This window comes from Drosophila montana, unplaced genomic scaffold, assembly GCF_035044405.1.
Source record: "Drosophila montana isolate Dmon_TW-CO22-7 unplaced genomic scaffold, ASM3504440v1 contig_1505_1, whole genome shotgun sequence".
Taxonomy (NCBI): Eukaryota; Metazoa; Arthropoda; class Insecta; order Diptera; family Drosophilidae; genus Drosophila; species Drosophila montana.
In genome coordinates, this window is record NW_026996452.1 from 2292159 (window position 1) to 2313405 (window position 21247).

Sequence of the window (21247 nt, forward strand, 5' to 3'; positions counted from 1 at the left end):
AAGCAGCTGACTGATTACAAATTATCGATAGGTTATCGATAGTGTCAACAAAAGTTGTTGACGCGTCACATTTCTGATTGAAGCTCAATTTTATTAAAAATCTTAGCAATAACTATTAAATAAAAATGAGCAGCGACTGGGACGAGATAAAACGCTTGGCAGCTGACTTCCAAAAGGCACAGCTGACTTCCACGCTGCAAAAGTAAGAAACAGTTACAAAACAATTAACAGCTGTCACCTTACAACCTTTTAACTTTGGCCAGGCTTTCGGAACGGAATTGCATTGAAATAGTTAGTTTGCTGCTGGAGAAGCAACTGCTGGATGTCGTTTTTACGAATGATGGCAAGGAGTACATCACCCCCGACCATTTGGAACGCGAAATACAAGATGAATTGTATGCAAACGGGGGTCGCGCCAATTTAGTAGAGGTCAGCAAAACTCTAAATGTTGATTTGTCGCGAATTGTTACGCTGGCGGAGCGCATAGCGGCCGAAAATCCACAGATATACCTTATGCTTGGCCAGCTTATCGATGAGGACTATATTACGCACATTGCGCAGGAGATCAACGAAAAGCTGGCGCAACGTGGTGAAATTTCTATATCGGATTTAACGTCACAGTTTGACCTGCCTTCGGACTTTCTGCAGCAGAATGTGGTGGAGAAGCATTTGGGCAAGATCATTAAGGGTCGTCAGGATGCCAGCAATCCGCGCGTGTTTTTTACCCAAGCATACATACAACGTTGCAAGGCGAAAATACGTGGCGCTCTGGCGGCCATCACCAAACCCACCAATGTGGCTGTTATTCTGCAGCAGATCAATGTACAGGAGAAGATCTTTCATTCGCTGCTCGATGAAATCTCGCCAGCCGGACAGGTGACCTCTAAGCAGGCCAATGCTCAGTATGTGCCGCACATTTACGCCAAGACACAGGCCGACTGGGTCAACTCATTTTACAAGCAAAACAGCTTCCTGGAGTACGAGGCTATCAACAAACTAGGCATTTCCGATGCCAAGAACTACATACGCAAGCAATTCCCGAACGAAGAGTTCCTGTTCCTTAAGCGTGTTGCGCTGGGCGCACGTCTTATTGAGCTGACCGTAGTGTCCGCCCTAAATGAGTGCAGTGCCACCAAGCATTATCTCGACTTATCCACCATATTGCCATCCAATTTGTCGGAGGAAGACATTGCAGAGGCCTTCGACGCAGTCATGGCCCAAAAGCACTGCAATCCCAGCCATTTTGTATATCTGGAAAGCATCGGTAGGTGATCTACACTTGAAGTAACCAACAACCTCTATAAAAACACTTTCACTGCAGTCTTTTCCCAGGCATATCTTACGCAATTGGTACAACCGTGTCATGACATGGCTCTGGCATTGGCCAAATCAGCCATCGACAATGGCGTCTATCAGCAATATATTGTAGACAAAACGCTGGCTCAAAAGGGCAACAACACGAGCACCGCCCACGATGCAGATGACGATGGCAAAATGGACAAGCGCGATGAGCGTCGCAAAAAAGCCGCCTCTGGCAAGGCTGGTGGCGGTGCGCAAGGACGCGAAACTAAAACCAAGTCGACCAAGAAGCATCAACGTGGCCGTGCGGCTGCTCACAATCATGACACCGAGGATGAAGAGGACACAGTGCAGCAGTCAGCTGGCAATACGCGCAAATCCGTAAAAGCGCTAGAACTGGTCAAAAGTTCGGATATCATAAATCTAATCAAGATCACACTGGAAGAGGAGGGTCTAGAACACTTAGCCAAGCCAATTGCTGCGCTCTACTTGAAGTAAATTGAACTGCAGTTCGCCATGTCTCATTTTAAGCTCATTCCTTTTGTATTTTTATACACAGCCACCTAAATCAGATCGCGTTAGCCAAGGCCCAGGAATTGTATGAGGCGACCCCGCAGACGAACCGACGCCAGACACATGCTGCCATACAGGAACGTGTTAACATGCTGCTCGTCGACATACGGCTCTACGAGAAGGGCCTAAAGCTGTTCCACGCCGACACGCAAACGCAGCTGGTAAAATATTTGCTCAAATCACTGGGCAACGACATTTGCAATGAACTGACGCTTTATGTGGCCGCCGAATGCAGTCTGTCTGTCAAGTCCACAAACCTGAACGTCGATCAACGCATTAAACTGATACAAGAGTGTGGTAAATTTAAAGAAACAAATTCAGTCATGCCATTTGCACTAATATCCTGGCATATTCCTGACTAGATGCACAGTATCGCAACGCTTTACTGGAACAAAACAAAGCCTTGAACAGAAGCATTGAGGATTTTGAGCTGGCCACGGAGTCGGTGCTGAAAGTGTGTAGTATGATTATCAAAAAGGCCGATAAGAAAAAAGATCGTGCGCTGATTGTCGGGCACAAGGAGAAGCTACTGCAACAGTTATTGGAGTGCCATGAGCCCGCACTTTTACTTCATTTGGCTGCGCTGATACTCTTCACCACAATCACTGGGTGCATTTTGCATGCGTCCGGCAAATTTGTCTCGGCAATCTTGCAACACATTCGTGCCACTCTAAATGAACCACAAAATGCCTTGTTGTTACGTTATCATGGTATGGCTTAGGTATTAAGTTAATCTGTTCTAAATTAACATGCCAACTTCTTCCAGATCTCGTCCTGCAAATGCTGCAACAAGCAACGCCTGACAGTGCCGAATTCAAGTCTACTTACGAACAATTGCAGTTGTTGCAAGCAGAGGTTGTGGATCTCGCCCAGAACTATTCTCGTGCGTCCGTCTCTAAGGCTGATTAAAATACAATCTTAAACTTTCGGGCTTCCAAAAAAAAAAGTCCAGATTAATGTTCAAATTCAGTTTCAATATAATTGGTTATGGTCTGCTCTAGAAGAAATATGTATTTTGGAATTGTTAAGTATTGTGTAAATAATTTAAAAATTGTTTTATTTTTGCTATGCGCGCAAGTCTCCTAAATACAATCAATAAAGTTAAGAGTGTCTGAAATTGTATCACTTTTTTTAGGTTGCTCCAAGTAGTTATTATCTACGGAAGAAGATCAAAACAAGCGGCTTTGACCCGAACTAGCTTATATACTACAGACGCTTTTCTTATCGAAATTTGGTTGTCCTAGGTTTTGACAAACCAACAAAACAAACGATTCAAATTTTTAAATCTGGTTATAAAAGTATGTACATTTTTTTTTGTTAATGCATAATTTTTAAAGACAGATTCGTGAATAGTTGCCGACAGTTTTGAGCAGTTTTATGGAGGAACCAGGGGATTTTGTTATTGCTATGCTTTCTAAGTTAGGAAATATCAATAGTATTTGATTGTGGTTGACATTTCAAAAGCAAAAATCTATCATTGAGCTAAGCTTAAATCGCGATAAGCGTGATTGGTATAAGTTGATGTAATGTATGCACTTTATAAGCTATGTAGTCTTTGTAGTATTTGCTTCGCCTTGTCGCAGGATTGCCTATCGAATAAAATAGATATATACACGTTAAAAGGAATTTTTCTATTTTCAAAAATTTAAGTCCTTTTTAAATACATACATAAGTTGTGGGTTATTAGCATCGCAATTGTCCAGCGTTTGTCGTATATAGCTAATGAATAACTCCAAATTCTTCAACGTATCACTGTTGGTCAGCAACCAGACTGTTGGCAGAGTATTCACAATAATATAGACCTTGCTAATTGCATCATTTGGCGTGCATACACGCATGGCCATGAGAAGATAGCGATTTAGCAGAGCTCCTATGGCTAGCTCCCGTAATGGCTTATCGGCCAGAATACCCTGCCAGCTTAGAAAGTTGCGAAACAGTTTTAGACCACTGCAAAACTGACGCTGAAAGAACGAGCCTTTGGCCTCCTGCACCCTTAAATTGAAAACGGATTAATAATTATTTTATTTAAAGTTATTCACCTTTTAGACTTGCACTTACTGCTTGGGAAAGATGGGTATAAATACGTCGTTATCCAGCGCTAGGCGCATTCGTTGCAAAATTGACTCAAAAAGCTTTTTCAGTTGCTTGTTGCTGCTGCTAAGCGGGAATTCACGACCCAGGCGGTTGATAAAGCCTACGAGCCGTAGTGTTTGTGTCGTTGACAATGGATCCCAGCACTCCGCAACCAGGGCTGAACGTAAACAGTATCCAATCAACATAAATAAACTAATCTATTATCTGGTGTAAATGAGGCAGCACTTACAGTTCACTTTGGGTAACACAATCTTTTCTATCAGCGAGGGCACCAGATTTACATCGGGATCCTGCTTTAGACGCTCAACCGTTTCATCTGACTGGCAGGCGTAAAGCATGCACGCCTGATACCAATTCATTGTTTCAATGTCTGTGTACTCTTCTAGCAGTGGCGACCATAATAGCAGCTCATGACGCACCAATGGCGCTAGCAATTTGGGTAGGCAAAGGGTAACAAACGCATCCTGATACGAATTCATATCAGTTTTGCGCCAAGCATAAAACTTAACAAGTATCAGATCGATTTTGCAGAAATCATCAGTGACATCTTCGAAGGCTTCTGCTGCTTGCGATTCGATTAGTTCTTTCGCTGCTTGGCACTGTTCCTGCTGTTGATCGGCAATCTCATCGTCGCTGGACATACCATCCAGATGGGAGGCTAACAAATAGTTGCGCTCACGCTCACAGCGTCGTCGCGTGCGACGGCCTTCTCGCTCGGCCGCACGACGCACTTGCTCCTCGTGTTCCGGCGTTTGACGTGCAGCAGCCGACAGTGGTTCTGTATGTTGAAATGGAACATGAGACGAAATTAATAAATAAGGTTATTTTAGCCGCCTTACTTGATGCCTCAGCCATCTCCTTGGCTTGATCACGCACGTCTTGCCGCCGCCTATTGACTAAATAACGTTGATTCTTCCCATACAGCTGCAGGGCGCGTTTCTCCAGATCATTAATGAGCGGCGACTTGGCGGCCAGACAGTCGACCAAATCGTTAACATAACATTTAATCTCTTGATAGAACTTGTATTTAGCAGCCGCCGTAGGCGCATTCTGGTGACACTCAAGCTGTTGCAGCTTCAAAGATTTTAGCTCGGCTGCAATGCGCGCAATGCTGGCACTGTGATCCTCATTTCGCTCCTGTAGTTCTGTCAGACGCGTTAAAATTGCTGTGCGCATTTCCTGCGGTGTCCGCAAAGCCGTCGCCTTCGCCTTTTCCCTCTTGGGCTTGGCTACGCTGGAACGCATTACCGATGCCATGGCGCTTTTCCTGTCAATGCTGGTCTTTGCATAGGCCTGCTCCAACAATGTTGCCGTTGATGGCGGCACCTGTCGCGCTATGTCCTCCAGTTCCAAGGTTTCATCGCCACTAGGCGCTGATGGCTTGATCATGAAACGTGAAAGCACTGTTTCATGCTGAGCGTGCACGAGTTGAGCACCAGTGACGCCCTTGCGTATCTGCTGATTCTCCCATTCGTGCATTTCGCGATCGGAATCTTCCTCGGTTACTAAAGTGAGAATTGAACAAAGATTTAATAAATTGTATGAAAGAACGAACGAACTACTACAGAAATGACGTGCTGTTGCCGTCTGGTCTTGGACACATTGTACTAGCTATCAGACTACTACATACAATCATTCTCAACGGCATAAAACTGTTCACGACGCTCTTCACGCTCTTTCCGACCCGTTATGTCGTTCATATCCATGCGCTCTTCATCGTCCGACTGATCGCCTTCGACATCTTCACGCGGCAATCGTGTGCTAAGCTTAGGCGCCTCTTTGGGTTCCTCAATGGGTATGTAGTCACCAGCACCTAAAAATTGGAATTTTTCATAAATGCTCCACATCAAGTAATGTTGTGCCTTTACCCTGCTCCCTAGCTCGCTGCCTGCGTTTTCGTGCCGCATGGATCATGGCAGCATCTGGTATGGAACCGCTTTCCAGCATTTGCTTTAAGTGCTCTGGTTTTGAGAAGCGATGCCGCGCTTTATCATGATTCCTATCATCCGTCTGTTCCTCGTCGCTCATATCGTCGCGACCAGCGCAGAGCGCGGCACGTCCATTTAAAAGAACATCAGGAGTTTCTGACTTCTTGACAACAAGCTGGTTTTGGAAGCAAGAGTGAAGCAAATATTATTGAATGAATTTGCAGGAAAATAAGAGCTTTACAATATATTTTGTATACAATCCGAGACAACTAAACTGAGCGATCAATTATCCCTTTATCGGGGCTAAATAAATTTTATTAAATTTAATGAAAACATTTGTTTCATCTCCCATTTATGGGGGCTAAAAAAATATCTCTGAATTTAAAGAAAACATTTGTATCGCTCGTGTTGATCTCGAAGTGTGTACTAGCTTTAGAAAGGAAACATGCATTAGTAAGTGCGAGAAAGTGGTTAATTGAAAACAAAGGTTAATTGTGCAATATAAATCTAAAATAAGCTCCAGCTTATTTGCAACAAATATTTAGATTCTGACAAGGATCTATCTTATGGCTGTAGCATTGTTTCTGGAGCAATTTTGTATTAATGTTGCCAATCTGTAGATGTGAATTTAAGCATTTTAAACAATCAAGCCAAAGACATATCCAAGATTATAAGTATTGCTTATTTTTTTGGTTTGTTTTTCCTATTGTGAATTAAACTGCTCCATATTCTTTTTATATATTTGTTTGGTACGTAAATCGTAAAAAATTGTTTGTTGTTTTTTGTAGGAAAATTGAATAATAATAACCTTACCACAAAGTCGTCTGTGCGTATTTCGGTTTGGATCATATCATTATCACACTTTTTACTTTTACTCTGTACTCTACTAGACAGATTGGCTGGACCAGCACCCGAAGCAGTGGCACTGGACGACTCTAAATGCTGGATAGTACTACCATTCTCGTAACCCGGGTGTCCGCTCAGTCCCGTGTGCTCCGCTCGCTCCTCGCGCTTCTTCTTGCGTCGTTCCTTGTCCATCATTCGCATGACTTTCTTGCTGTGCGAGGATTTGCGCACTTGAAACACCTCCCCATCGTCCTCTGCATAAATAGAGATCAATATCAAACGCTTCACATTATCATTCAAATAGAATCATTCACTCACCATCGTCAGCAAAACTTAGAAGTGCCTTAGGCTTGTGCTGGACAGTGCCTGCACCAGTTGTTGCTCCACTTTCATCGGGTTGTCGAATTGTTTTTTTACTTTTTGTATCTTTATCACGCTTTCCGGATACGGAAATTATAGGCGGAGGCGGTGGGGGCGTTTCCATACCCCCATCAATGTCCATAGCCGACGCATCATCGTCCTCGTCTGCGTTACTTGAGAATACGCGTCGCTGTATTTTCTTTGGTTTGCGAAAAAGCGACATTTGCTACACTTTTTTCTATTATGTTAATCGTAAATTACAGTATTTAACAATAACTAAAAGCCAAATTTAGGACACAAGACGTTTTCGCAATAAAATTCTTCTTCGATCTTATAGTCGATATAACCGACTCGATAACATGTGGCTTATCGAATATGGACAAGGGTTGCATTAAACAATATTACTCCACCATTAAACAGCATTTTGCTCTAGTCGAATGAGATCCATTTTATTTAGCGCAAAATTAACTCACATCTCACAGAAAACTTAATATGCTCTTAGATCACTGTACCTTTTCATATTTAATTGGAATTTTCTCAAATTTAACATAAAATAAATTTGCCAAAATTTAGATCATTTAAAATAAATGTTTTATTTGTACTCAAATGGTAGGCTGTTATTAAAATGTTAAGTTTTAAGAGCCTCATAGAAACGAACTATTTGAACGAACCAGGGGATAGTTCGGGATTCGGGATTCAGTTCGTAGGTTCAGTTCAGTAAGTCGTTCTAACGAACATATACAGTACGATTCGGTACTGTTTAGTTTCGCTGGCTTTTGTCACATAAACGAGTTGAATTATTTTGTACGTTAGCCTAATTTTAAACAATGGGTCTCAAAGGCTGTGAGGTGCAATTGGACAATCCATGGAACACTTACTACGCTGGACAAACTGTCAATGGCCAAGTCAAAATAACTTTTGACTCGCCTAAAAAAGTACGAGGTAAGAGATTGATTCAAATATATATATATTCCGGACCTGTATAATTGAGTTCGTATTACTCATAAAAGTGACGGCATCAACAGAGCAGCTAATGATAATCAATTCATATACTAGAGAACCAAATGCCTATTTGGTTTATAACACAGCTGGTTTTCTAATCTCCCATAACAAAAACTTTCTACTCATTCGCAAAAAGCCGGTCCCGTTAGTCATATATATGTAAATAAATAAGCGAACCAACCTCCCATGTCGTGGTTTTTGGGTGGGCCCTGTTTTCTTAATCGTATTTGCATACCATTCTGGACCTGGATACAAACTAAAAGCATAATACTGCCAATTTCGAAAGTCTACGTATTCAATTTGCCAAATTAATTTCTACAAAGATGAGCATTATATTTTTGAGGTCAACCTATTGGTACGCAACAGTGGAATGATGCTGTTTGCGATGATGTCATCGGTTTGGCAGTCATAGAGCGGGACAGAATCGCAGAGCTGAGCATTTGTCGCAGTAGCCAGTTATTTTTAGCATTTACGAGACACGCAGTCGAGGTGTGCGAGGTGTGGCACGAAAATAAATTGTATTCTTTACAAACACAAATAAATTCCCAACCACTTGTTCAACGCAGGCATTATTATACGTTTTTTGGGCGAAGCGAACACGGAGTGGACCGAGGAGCGTAACGTAACAACGAGTGAGGGCAAGACTGAGAACGAGACTACGCACCTGAAGGGACATGAGGAGTACTTCAAGATACAATACTACTTGCTTGGCGGCAAGAACAGTAAGTCGTGCTCTTTCATCTCGATTAAACAATTGTAAGGCTAACATTCTTTGTTTTATAGGCTCCGAAACCGAGCTGCCGCCGGGCACACACACTTATCCGTTTACTTGCGCCCTACCGCCAAATTTGCCTTCCTCATTTGAGGGTGAATTCGGTCATGTGCGTTATACGATCAAAGTTACCCTGGATAGGCCTTGGAAGTTTGATCAGGATATGAAAATGGCCTTTACTGTTATAGCGCCAGTTGACTTAAATCTCAATCCGCGTGTTAAGGAAACGTTTAAGCTTGAACTGGAAAAGTCATTCTGTTGCTTTTGCTGCCGCTCTGGTCCATTGTCCGTCATCACAAGCATACCACAAACTGGTTATGTTTCGGGTCAAATATTGCCCATAACCTGTGAGGTTGATAACACCAGCAATGTGAATCTCACCGCAGTTAAATTTGAATTGCGCAAACTTGTCACGTTCCATACGAACCAGCCGCGCAGTGAGAAACGCGAATCCAAAGTGATAATTGCCCAGCTGAGCATTGGACCCGTCAACGCCGGAGAATCTCATACATTTACACAGCAAATGGAAATACCTGCACTGCCTCCAACTAACTTACTCAATTGCGGCATAATTGCTCTAGACTATGATTTGCATGTGGAGTGCGATGTAAGCGGACCACATCGCAATCTCACCGGCAAAGTGCCAATTACCCTCGGCACAATACCGCTGGCTGCTTTAAAACCACAAACAGAGGATCCCTCTCTAGCACCCACACAACCGGTTAGTCCAGTTAGTCCACCCGGCGATGGTGGATTGGGTGGTGCCCTTGGCTGGAATGTGGCTGATAGTGCCGGCGGTGCACTTTACCCTAATATTCGTTAGTACAAATTTAATTCCCATGACTAAACAAGCGTACAACTAATAATTTTCTTTTTATTTTTGTAGCGCCACCACAGTTTGTGGAAACGGAATACCGTGCACCAATCATAAGCGGCCGTGATGATTCGGAACACACGCAAAGCATTGGAGACAACACCTTTGCTCCGCGCTATCCAACCTTTCAGTTCAAGAACGCGACAGCACCAGCAATAAGCCCTTAATTTAATTGTGGCACAACTATATTCCAAATGTGCTTCAAATTTGTTAATCTGTTCAATTTTTTATATTACGTTTTCTCCACTTCTCATTTATATGTAAGCTTTCCGTCCAAAAGAAAGCATAAAAATAATCGTCAGCCAAACGCATTATTAGTCAATTTGGAAATCTCAATTAAGCCGCTCAAAATATGTATGTATGTATATTTGTATTTGCGCGAGCGATAGTCGAAACTAAGAAGTGCTCGTGATAAAAAGTTTTTGATCGATATTAAACACCTCTATTATCATTTTTGTCTTTTTGTCTAATCATTAACAAGATTGAAGGTGAAGCAGGCCAATCCACATATATACTCAATGACACCTTTGATAGCATGAAATACCTGAAAATATCGAGTAAAAAGGGACGGTTGAATGGATATTTGTACTTGTCATATAAATATATATTTGTCCAAAAAGTTGGTAACAATCGGATGATAAAAACAAAAATCGGTTGTTTTGTTGCGTAGTGCAGAGTGGAGCAGCTTGAATCATTTGTTTTTATGAGCAATTATTTGTATAAATGTGCGTTTGCGTATGTTACCGAAATTTGGGGTAAATTATGTGCATGATTCTTCTCCGGTAGCTCGTCAACACATTTCCAAAACGTAGGAATAAATTTATAGGGCCTAAATAAAAAATATTTCTACTTTTATAAATGGGGAATGTTTAGTCTGTATATACTACACGATTTCTGCTCATATAGGTCTTTAAGACTGAACACTTGTTATCCGGAATCTTCTGGAGTCTGATTGGCCAATCTTTCGCATTCTTCTCTTAATTTTGCACCTGCTGCTTTTCGATCGGCTCGGCGCTCAGTGCCGTTTTTACTTTGTTTCTCTTCCCAAACATCCTGCTGTTGTGACTTTACATTATCAGAACTTTTAGTCGAAGCTTCCTTTGGAGCTTCACTATTCGCCTTCTCTTCCTTACACTTCTTTTCCTCGGCCAACCTCAGACACATTTCCCTTAGCTTTTTAAAATTAGCCATTTTTGCGCACTTTTCTTTAAAGGCCATATGTTCCTTTTTCAACTTTTCCTGCAAGGCCATTTTTTCGCATTCGGCTTTCTGCGCATTTTCTTTGCATTTCTTCTTCAGCTCGTTTTCATTGTTTTGCTCATCTTTCTTAGCCATTTTAGCGCATTGTTCTTTTTCGGACATTTCCTTGCATTTATTCGCCTGAGCATCCTTTTCTTTCTTTTCTTTTTCAAGTTTAGTTAACTTTTCACACTGTTCCTTTTGGGCCATTTCCTTGCATTTATTCGCCTGACCCTCCTTTTCTTTCTTTTCTTTTTCAAGCTTAGCTAATTTAGCACATTGTTCCTTTTCGGCCATTTCTTTGCATTGATTCGCCTCAGCTTCCTTTTCTTTCTTTTCTTTTTCAAGCTTAGCTGATTTAGCACATTTTTCTTTTTCGGCCATTTCCTTGCATTTTTTCGCCTCAGCTTCCTTTTCTTTCTTTTCTTTTTCAAGCTTAGCTGATTTAGCACATTTTTCTTTTTCGGCCATTTCCTTGCATTTTTTCGCCTCAGCTTCCTTAGCTTCCTTTTCTTTCTTTTCTTTTTCAAGCTTAGCGCATTTTGCTTTTTCGGCCATTTCCTTGCATTTTTTCGCCTCAGCTTCCTGAGCTTCCTTTTCTTTCTTTTCTTTTTCAAGCTTGGCTAATCTAGCACATTTTTCTTTTTCGGCCATTTCTTTGCATTTTTTCGCCTCAGCTTCCTTAGCTTCTTTCTCTTTCTTTTCTTGTTCAAGCTTAGCTAATTTAGCACATTTTTCTTTTTCGGCCATTTCCTTGCATTTTTTCGCCTCAGCTTCCTTAGCTTCCTTCTCTTTCTTTTCTTGTTCAAGCTTAGCTAATTTAGCGCATTTTTCTTTTTCGGCCATTTCCTTGCATTTTTTCGCCTCAGCTTCCTGAGCTTCCTTTTCTTTCTTTTCTTGTTCAAGCTTAGCTAATTTAGCACATTTTTCTTTTTCGGCCATTTCCTTGCATTTTTTCGCCTCAGCTTCCTTAGCTTCCTTCTCTTTCTTTTCTTGTTCAAGCTTAGCTAATTTAGCGCATTTTTCTTTTTCGGCCATTTCCTTGCATTTTTTCGCCTCAGCTTCCTGAGCTTCCTTTTCTTTCTTTTCTTGTTCAAGCTTAGCTAATTTAGCACATTTTTCTTTTTCGGCCATTTCCTTGCATTTTTTCGCCTCGGCTTCCTTAGCTTCCTTTTCTTTCTTTTCTTTTTCAAGCTGAGCTAATTTAGCACATTTTTCTTTTTCGGCCATTTCCTTGCATTTTTTCGCCTCGGCTTCCTTAGCTTCCTTCTCTTTCTTTTCTTTTTCAAGCTTAGCTAATTTAGCGCATTTTTCTTTTTCAGACATTTTCTTGCAATGTTCTTTCAGTTCTTCAAGTTTTGCCATTACCATGCTTTGTTTTTTAGCATCGGACTGTTCCTCTTGAGCAAAAGCTTTGCACATTTTAGCTAGCTGTTCTTTTTCCTTCTTTTCTTTTTCTTGGTTAGCTAATTTAGCGCATTTTTCCTTTGCGGCCATTTCCTTGCATTTATTCGCCTGGCCTTCGTTTTCCTTGTTTTCATTTTCTTGCTCATCTAACTTATCGCATTTTAATTTTAAAGAAATTTCCATGCACCGCTTTCTAAGATCCTCTTGGCTTAAACAGCTTTTGTTATTCGTTGGCGAATTTTTCGGCTTATCAATCAATTTTTGGCACTGAATCTTCAGTTCTTCAAGCTTTTCCATTATCTGACATTGCTTTTTAAACTCGTCTTTCTCCATCGTCAATTTAGCCTCATCATCGCTCTGTTCTTTTTCGGCGGGTTTTTTCTGGCTTTCTTTTCCTGATTTTTCTTTTTTAGCTGATTTAGCGCATTTTTCTTTTTCGGCCATTTCCTTGCATTTATTCGCCTCAGCTTCCTTAGCTTCCTTTTCTTTCTTTTCTTTTTCAAGCTTAGCTAATTTAGCACATTTTTCTTTTTCGGCCATTTCCTTGCATTTTTTCGCCTCAGCTTCCTTAGCTTCCTTTTCTTTCTTTTCTTTTTCAAGCTTAGCTAATTTAGCACATTTTTCTTTTTCGGCCATTTCCTTGCATTTTTTCGCCTCAGCTTCCTTAGCTTCCTTTTCTTTCTTTTCTTTTTCAAGCTTAGCTAATTTAGCACATTTTTCTTTTTCGGCCATTTCCTTGCATTTTTTCGCCTCAGCTTCCTTAGCTTCCTTTTCTTTCTTTTCTTTTTCAAGCTTAGCTAATTTAGCACATTTTTCTTTTTCGGCCATTTCCTTGCATTTTTTCGCCTCAGCTTCCTTAGCTTCCTTTTCTTTCTTTTCTTTTTCAAGCTTAGCGCATTTTGCTTTTTCGGCCATTTCCTTGCATTTATTCGCCTCAGCTTCCTTAGCTTCCTTTTCTTTCTTTTCTTTTTCAAGCTGAGCTAATTTAGCACATTTTTCTTTTTCGGCCATTTCCTTGCATTCTTTCGCCTCAGCTTCCTTAGCTTCCTTTTCTTTCTTTTCTTTTTCAAGCTTAGCGCATTTTGCTTTTTCGGCCATTTCCTTGCATTTATTCGCCTCAGCTTCCTTAGCTTCCTTTTCTTTCTTTTCTTTTTCAAGCTGAGCTAATTTAGCACATTTTTCTTTTTCGGCCATTTCCTTGCATTTTTTCGCCGCAGCTTCCTTAGCTTCCTTTTCTTTCTTTTCTTTTTCAAGCTTAGCTGATTTAGCGCATTTTTCTTTTTCGGCCATTTCCTTGCATTTATTCGCCTGAGCTTCCTTTTCCTTCTTTTCTTTTTCAAGCTGAGCTAATTTAGCACAATTTGCTTTTTCGGACATTTCTTTGCATTTACCCGCCTGACCTTTTTCTTTATTTTCTTTTTCTTGCTTAGCTAATTTAGCGCATTGTTCTTTTTCGGCCATTTCTTTGCATTTATTCGCCTGGCCTTCCTTTTCCTTTCCTGTTTCTTTCTTAGCTGATTTAGCGCATTTTTCTTTTTCGGCCATTTCTTTGCATTTATTCGCCTGAGCTTCCTTTTCTTTATTTTCTTTTTCTTGCTTAGCTAATTTAGCACAATTTGCTTTTTCGGACATTTCTTTACATTTACTCGCCTGACCTTTTTCTTTTTCCTGCTTAGCTAATTTAGCACATTTTTCTTTTTCGGCCATTTCCTTGCATTTCTTGTCTTCTCCGTCAGCCGTGCTTTGGTTCTCAGTATTTTCTGCGTCTTCGGCAGTTTTCTCATTTTCGTCGTTACCTTTCGCCTTTTCTGCCAATACTCTGCACTGTTCCTTGAGCTCTTCAAGCTTTTCTAATATCTTACACTGCCTTTCGAACTGTTCTTTCTCCATCCTCAACTGGTTTAACTTGGCTGATTCGTCGCAATTTTCTTTTTCGGCCGGCGCCTGACTTGGCTCTTCCTTCTGTTCGTTCTTCTTGGCAACATTCTTACCATTTTCTTCAAGCTGCTCTTTTTTATTAGCTTTTGGATTGCTTTTCTGCTTTGAATTACTTTTGCCTTTCTCTGGCTTGGCTTTCTCCTCTTCGGCCGATTTTTTCGATTGCTTTTGTTTTTCCAGCTTAGCACACATTTCTTTCTGGGCCATTTCCTTGGATAGTTTTTTCAGCTTCTGTTGCTGCTTTTTGTGCTTTTCCAACATCGCCGCTTTATCCACCTTTCGTATTTTACATTTCTTTGGTTCCTGAAGCTGTTCGTCTTCCAGCTGCTTAAGCTCCTCGTCCGCCAATTTATAGCTCTCCTGCTGCTGATATAAATCTGTGCATAGCTCACCGAGTGCGGTTGCTTCATTGTTCAGTTTTTCTAGCTCGGCCAGTTTGTTCGGGTGCTCCTGTTTGCCCAGTTTTTCGCATTGAGATCTCAGCTGTTCGAGCTCTTCAAGCAGTTGACACTTTTCCTGTTCAGCTAATTCCTGGCATGTTTGTGAAATTTGCCTTTTATCGCCCTCTTTTAAATTGTCGCCGCCAAACTCTTGGACCACCAAGCGCTGGCAGGCAAGCTTAAATTTCCTAGCCAATATCTTGCATTGCGTTTTCAGCTTATTTTTCTGATTGGGACTTAGCCGATTCTCGTCTGACGATATCTTATTGTGTCGGCGAATGCTGATTTTCATTTTCGCAGAATGTGCGTCTGTGTTGGTACATCCGAATGAACTTTAATTGAATTGCACAATTTATTCAAAATACTTACAGGGCTTCTTTTTCCTGTCGTTATTCTGGCCTATTGACATATTACGCGTTGTCATTTGCCAGTTTTCGATAATTGGCGCCAGGCCATTATATAGTAAGGAACTAAAGTTTAACGTAATCACGGGCTGCATGCACGAATTGCAGGCCCTTATGCACGCACCTCGTGTAAACATATTCGCGCCGTGCTATTAAATTTACTAACGAAATTTGTTTTTTACGAAAAATTTTAAGGTCTGGCCCAGAAAAAAATCAAACTGAAAATGTTCTCTGCACAACAGAAGATCAACTTTTGGATGACAATTTTGAATTGACAAACATTGCCCAGCTTGCCGTACGTATCCAAAATTGTATCGAGCAACTAACGTTAACATATTATATTACTCCAAATTGTCCCGAAAAGACATCATTTTCGAGCTGTACTATCTTTTTTTTAACAATTTATTTATTCCTTGGGAATCGAAAGGTAAACAAAACTCCAGAAGCGAGCATTCATCTAATACCAACGTATTCTAATTCCCCCAATTGGATTAATCACTAGACAGCTCTCATCTCTATGAACTATTTACTCCAATTAGAAGCCGTTGATCAAGAGCAGCTCTGAATGAAAGAAGGCAAGATAGTGTTGCGAAGCGCGGTTTTTATTACTGATGCAAGTTTTTCATTATGATTATATGGATACATTTTTGTTTCTCATTTCCAGATTAGCCGCTCTCTATAGACACTATTATTTAGGGTATTAGCTCGTTTTGGAGTCTTTCCGGATTGGTTCTATTATCAACTACGTCTCAGCTGGACAAGTGCTGAATCCGAATTGGACTTCCGATCGATAAGTTTCAAGAGTATTGACTTGGGCACCACAGGAAACATACATATATCCAGCTAATACCAATTTTTTCAATACTGAAAGGGTTTCCCTACTTTTGCAACCTCTTTTCCTTTCTCCCTCTCAGCTCCCAAAGCCTCTCTCACTAAATATTATTTTACTGATAGTGATTGTAAGCTATAATAAAATCTCTTTTTTTTGTTTTCTATATTTAAATATGTGTTGAAGCAATCTATACTCGGATTCTTGACGTCAAGCGGGCACGACCTTAGCAAATCAAGCATTCCGTTCGAAAAATTCCACTATGAATTCTCAGTTATCTGCACAATTAGCCGTGAGTAATATTCGGGGTGAACATTATGCCCCCCATAGGCAAAGCGAGAGAGAATGTACTTAAAAGCGAAATTAAATGGATTTAACTTTATACTTTTTATTTTTCTTCACAAATATCTAAAATTTGATAAACGTGAAATTTGTCCCACAAAGTTATGTATTGCTTAGCGTATTGAACTCTTCCAGGCCTGATTCCAATTGTTGAGCAGTTTTAAATTCGTTATCTTAGTGTTTCCTTTCGGTTCTGGAAATAAATAATACTGTGACCAAATAAGTTAGTAAATTGTTATTGACTTACAAATAACCCAAGGCCTATTTATAGCGTATTATCAACTACAACAAGTATATAATATACATCAAATTGCTGTCATTCTCCTCAATGTGACATTGAATGCCTAATAAATTGGTTTTTAATCTGATAATCTGTTTTGCTGCGAGCCACCAGCTGGCGCTAATAACGATCTCTATCATTTTACATGACAGGCAAAAACAGATTGGTTTATATGATTCTGCTGGCAACCACCAGGTGGCGCTAATAACGACCTATCATTTTATATGACAGGCAAAAACAGATTTGTTCATATGTTTTTGCTAGGAACCACCAGGTGGCGCTAATTGCCATCTACCATTTTATATGACAGGCAAAATCAGATTTGTTATATTAATATATAATTACCTAAGTTTTGAAATAATTGTCGAGCCAATGCGCTGAAGCTCCGCTTGCCACATTCCCCGTCGTCGTCGGTTTCATTCTCTTCTTTCAATTTCTCCGAGCATTTTTTGGATCCACCTTTGATCACAATTTCGCTTTCATCCTTTTTGTTTTTGAGCTTTGCTCGCAGGCTTTTGTCCACGCATTTGTACGGAGTGCCACCAAGAATTTTTGTACTATTTGTGTCATCGGTAAAATTAACCAAATTCTCCACTGATTTTGTTATTGGCGCACTTAAAATGACACAATCATTTAGGGTTGGGTCCAGTGTCTGTTTCTGGTCTGATATGCCAGGCATGCAGACTGAGTGGGGCAGGATCAGCTGCCTTGAACAAGACACGTCATCGAAACGCTGACGTGAGTCCTTGTCATTTTCACCATCTCTATACTCATGGGATTTACTTCTTCGCTCCTTAAGTATGGCTTCTTTACCTAGCTGCCGTTTTGCCAGATCCGGCGAAATAAAAGTTTCTTCTGTCTTTTTACTAACAGTTGGTCTTAAAGATTTTTTGCTACGATTATCTAGCCATGAGTTTCGGCTATGAACCGCGGAGTAGGTGGTGATGTTTCTGCGACCGCTTTCATTATTGTTTTTCCGTTTGCCCATAAACATTTCATAGAGATATTGGGAGATCGTCAACTTTGGCTTTGGTGTTTGTTGGCCAGAGACATCTAGTTCATTGACATCTAAATTAGCGAGATCTGGCTTAGCGGCATCTAATTTAGCGGCATCTAATATAGCGGCATCTCGCTTATCGACATCCAGTTTAGCGACATCTCGCTTATCGACATCTAATTTAGCGGCATCTAATTTAGCGATATCTCGCTTATCGACATCTCGCTTATCGACATCTAGTTTATCGACACCTAGTTTATCGAAACCTAGCTTATCGACATCTAGTTTTTCGATATTTATATGCTTAGTTTTCTCTAGAATATGTCTTGCTTCGCTTTCCTTTAAAAATTGTTCGGCCTTAAGTCTTAACGTTTCATCATCGTCTTCCGCATTCATCTTTTTTGAGAAGTCGTGATTCTCACCCTCGGTTGTGGAATTGTAAAGGTGACCGGGTGTCATATCTACGGCCTTGATTTTATTTGTCTTTTTAGTCAACGTCTTGCCTTTCACATTAGAATTTTTATCATCCTTAACTTTATCAAAAATAGGATCGGTGCGGGATTTTCTAACGATTTTCTTCGAATCGGGCCCTACCTTGTCTACATTCGTCACACACTTGGCACCAATCTGGTCAGTGCCAAGGAACTCGGCTTTGCCGTAAGATGTCTTGCCTTCATTCGAATTGCCCAACGATGAGGACGTTAAATGACAAGAAGACCCAAGCTCCTGAAGCGATACTATTGGCATACTCTTATCCACAATCGTATCACTCGCCTCGGAGGTTGCAGAACTCTCCGTTAAACTCTTAACAATTGCTGCTGCAATAGCCGCCGTAGCCTCACGATCGGAGCCAGGCTGATTCTTAGAGGTTGTAGAAGGCGCATCTCCACTTTGCGTTGGATTCATTTTATTATCTATGTTTGGGTTGGTGGCGGCTTCACGTCTGGAGCGCAGCTCTTCAGCCAGTATTTCAAGGATCTCCGCTTTTTTTTCCTCATCCTTAATCTTTTCCTTTAGTCTAGCTAGGACCTCTTCTTGACGGCTTTTGCCCGCCTTTTCTTGCCTAATTGGCAGTTTGCGAACAGCTTCCAACAGCGAAGCAATCGTGCCCTTATTCCCCTTTTGACCAGAACCAAACGCAGTTGACGTCGTTTCCGGCGCAGATTTCACAGATTTCAGTCCATCCTGCGGCCTCCCAGCCTGCTGAATTTCTGCTTTCCTGTCATAGGATGCGGGCTTTTGATTATCTTGAATTAAGGCCGACTTTGATCGAGTCTTTGAGGCTTTTTCCGCCACAGTATCCGCTGAGACCAACTCGGGTTTTTCAGCCTTGATCGGGTCAACCGAGAATTTTCTATCGGAAATCGACGAAGATCTAACGGCACTGAACGACTCCAGCAAATCGTTGCCGGGTTTTTTAGGGCTAGAGAGGTCCTTAATGGAGGAGGCCTCATCCACTTTGTTGGTTGACGGGTTCTGAGCTACTTTGGAAGACAAATCTGTGACTTTATAAATACTATTCGATTTGTTCTTGGGGGTCTTATCCGATTTGTCTGCCGAGGGTTTATTCTCAGACAGACTCTGGGAGGGCTTGGATTTGTGAAACCTGCCTCCATCTTTGTTGAAGCTCTTGGATTTGACTTTTGAGGCTTCATCAGGTTTAATTGCAGCGGATTTCTTGATCAACTGGTTCTGCGAGTGCTTAGAATGCCAGCCCTTAACATTATAGGTGGGATTGGATTTATTTTTCGATGTCTCGTCGAATTTAGATTTCGTCTTTGAGGCTTCATCAGGTTTGTTTGCTGCAGATTTGTTGTCCGACTGCTTCTGACAGGGTTTAGCTTGGGAAAATCCATCGTCGGCTTTAAATTTACTGCTAGGGCTATCTTTGGAGGCCTTCTCAGTTTCAGTTGCTGTGGGTTTGTTTTCCGATTGGATTTTGGATTTGTCCTGTGAAGCTTCGTCCGTTTTGTTGTTCGACTTGTTCTGATGGGGTTTAGCTTTAGCAAAGTCATCCTCAATTTTATAGCTGGTATTCGATTTGATCTTTGGGGCTTCATAAGCTCTTTTTGGAGGTGCGAGAATTTTAGCAATCCATTCTTCATGTTTATTCGAACACTTAAGTACGTCCTTTAATGCATCGTCCTCTTTAATTACAGCAGTTTTGATTGCTGTCTGACTATGAAGGGGCTTGAAAAACTTGTCCTCCATTTTGGAGGGGCTATTAGGCTTGTCTTTTTGGGGAACCGCAGATTTGGATGCCGAGTTGCCTTCCACAGTTCCCGTTTTGTCGGCGCTTTTGCTTTTCGGGTCATCTTCTTTTTGAGCTTGATTCGATTCCGATTTGTCTATTTTATAGCTGCTGGAGGTTTCCGTTTTCCATGGATTCAGTATCGTTTTGTTTGTGATTTCGCTGCTCGGAGCTTCCTTTTTAGGTGGATTGCCCTTGGCTAGATATTGATCTTGCTCTGGTTTCGTCTTGCCAACACTTTTCTGGATATTTCTATCGGACATACTTTTGGCTTCGCCTGCAGATTCGATTTTAGTTTTCGCAGTCTCTGCTTTCGCTTCGACTTGAGATAACTTATCATTTGAATTATTTTTATCTTGACTATTTTGCTTAGTGTTAACCACGACCAACGACTGAGGCTTTCCCTCATGAGAACCAACTGCCTTCGTTTCAACTTCGACGGGGATTTTAGCTCTGGACTTGAAATGCTCTCCAAACATTCCCTCCCATGGCATTTGGGGCTCAATCTTAGATAATCTGCCCACATTCTTCTCAGCTAAATTCCTTTCAGATTCTGAACGTTTTTGCGACATCTTCGTTTGAGACGTTTCTTGCTGTCCGTCAAATAGTTTGGGGCTACCGACTTCCGACTGGGATGAGGACCAAGTAGCCTCTTTATTTGGAACTTGTGGCGATTCGGTCTGCGAAGCTTGGCAGGATTTATCTGTTAGCTTGGTCACTCCGATTTTATTGGAGCTGCTTGTTGACTGTACGGGACTTGGGGAGGATTTAACTGGCTTTTCCGTAGTCTTTGAGGCGTCTTTATCTGCATCTGTCTGGCTCTGAAGAGGTTTTGGATTGGAAGCTTTCTTTCTCTCAATTGAATCAACAAATGCCCTAACCCTAGTTTCCACGGCACTCGCATTCGATTCAAGCTTGTCAGCTTTGTCTTTGGATTGATCCCCAACCGTTTGGCTGGATTTCGATGAAGTTTTAGGGTTCGTCGATTTGGGCGTTGTATTCGAACGAATGTGGCTCTGAATACTGATTGTATCCTTGCTATTCTGCTTGCTGCCAACAACGTTGCTCAGTGCCTTTATTTCCTGTTCGATGGATAGCTTGACTACAGTTCCGGTTGCCATCTTCTGTTTGGGCTTGGAATCAACGAGTTTTCGGCTTTCAGTGGAAATTGTTTCATCCTTGTTCGCTACTCGCGGCCGCGGCATATGCTTCTTGGTGTCCTTGGGCACGGAGTCGTCGTCATGAAAGTGTCGGATCATCGGAGCCAATGGGCGATGGCCAGCGTACCTGATGGACAAATAGGTGTATAGGGGTCGCGAGAACCGCCAATACAATAAATTGGCCATATCGTATATTTTTGTTGTTGTTCTGT

General features: G+C 41.3%; 5 protein-coding genes and 1 long non-coding RNA gene across 9 annotated transcripts; 3 read left to right on the forward strand and 3 right to left on the reverse strand.

Annotated features, from left to right (window-relative positions):
• Positions 1–43: 43 nt before the first annotated feature.
• Ufl1 (UFM1 specific ligase 1) lies at positions 44–2989 on the forward strand. The gene is made up of 6 exons (XM_064688722.1): positions 44–202; positions 264–1264; positions 1322–1793; positions 1859–2169; positions 2235–2582; positions 2639–2989. Exons 1-6 carry the CDS (start codon positions 126–128, stop codon positions 2779–2781), a joined length of 2352 nt encoding a protein of 783 aa, XP_064544792.1. The 5' UTR covers positions 44–125; the 3' UTR covers positions 2782–2989.
• LOC135432849 (PAX3- and PAX7-binding protein 1) lies at positions 2913–7610 on the reverse strand. Of its 3 annotated transcripts, XM_064688692.1 has the most exons (9): positions 7059–7446; positions 6708–6994; positions 5835–6069; positions 5597–5779; positions 4806–5471; positions 4196–4744; positions 3931–4123; positions 3541–3864; positions 2913–3461 (listed from the first exon to the last, which is right to left on the reverse strand). In XM_064688692.1, the coding sequence occupies exons 1-9, from the start codon at positions 7321–7323 to the stop codon at positions 3410–3412; spliced, it is 2754 nt and encodes a 917-aa protein (XP_064544762.1). In that variant the 5' UTR covers positions 7324–7446; the 3' UTR covers positions 2913–3409. The 3 variants fall into 3 exon arrangements, with proteins under 3 accessions (XP_064544762.1, XP_064544770.1, XP_064544779.1); XM_064688700.1 differs by lacking the exon at positions 7059–7446 and having other exon boundaries at positions 6703–6842; XM_064688709.1 differs by lacking the exons at positions 2913–3461; positions 3541–3864; positions 3931–4123; ... (1 more) ...; positions 4806–5471; positions 5597–5779 and having other exon boundaries at positions 5884–6069; positions 6703–6994; positions 7059–7610.
• A 221-nt stretch (positions 7611–7831) lies between these two features.
• On the forward strand, positions 7832–10203 carry LOC135432871 (arrestin domain-containing protein 17). Its single transcript, XM_064688735.1, has 4 exons — positions 7832–8042; positions 8669–8824; positions 8886–9692; positions 9761–10203. The coding sequence occupies exons 1-4, from the start codon at positions 7928–7930 to the stop codon at positions 9913–9915; spliced, it is 1233 nt and encodes a 410-aa protein (XP_064544805.1). The 5' UTR covers positions 7832–7927; the 3' UTR covers positions 9916–10203.
• Positions 10204–10330: 127 nt separating this feature from the next.
• Mst84B (Male-specific transcript 84B) lies at positions 10331–15424 on the reverse strand. Its single transcript, XM_064688631.1, has 2 exons — positions 15142–15424; positions 10331–15081 (listed from the first exon to the last, which is right to left on the reverse strand). The coding sequence occupies exons 1-2, from the start codon at positions 15311–15313 to the stop codon at positions 10676–10678; spliced, it is 4578 nt and encodes a 1525-aa protein (XP_064544701.1). The 5' UTR covers positions 15314–15424; the 3' UTR covers positions 10331–10675.
• A 38-nt stretch (positions 15425–15462) lies between these two features.
• LOC135432885 (uncharacterized) lies at positions 15463–16103 on the forward strand. Its single transcript, XR_010436976.1, has 3 exons — positions 15463–15603; positions 15679–15751; positions 15841–16103. It is a non-coding gene; the product is annotated as an uncharacterized LOC135432885 (long non-coding RNA).
• A 270-nt stretch (positions 16104–16373) lies between these two features.
• LOC135432809 (AT-rich interactive domain-containing protein 4B-like) lies at positions 16374–21221 on the reverse strand. 2 transcript variants are annotated; one of them, XM_064688641.1, is made up of 2 exons: positions 16973–21221; positions 16374–16540 (listed from the first exon to the last, which is right to left on the reverse strand). In XM_064688641.1, exons 1-2 carry the CDS (start codon positions 21219–21221, stop codon positions 16461–16463), a joined length of 4329 nt encoding a protein of 1442 aa, XP_064544711.1. In that variant the 3' UTR covers positions 16374–16460. The 2 variants fall into 2 exon arrangements, with proteins under 2 accessions (XP_064544711.1, XP_064544718.1); XM_064688648.1 differs by having other exon boundaries at positions 16374–16556.
• Positions 21222–21247: the final 26 nt, after the last annotated feature.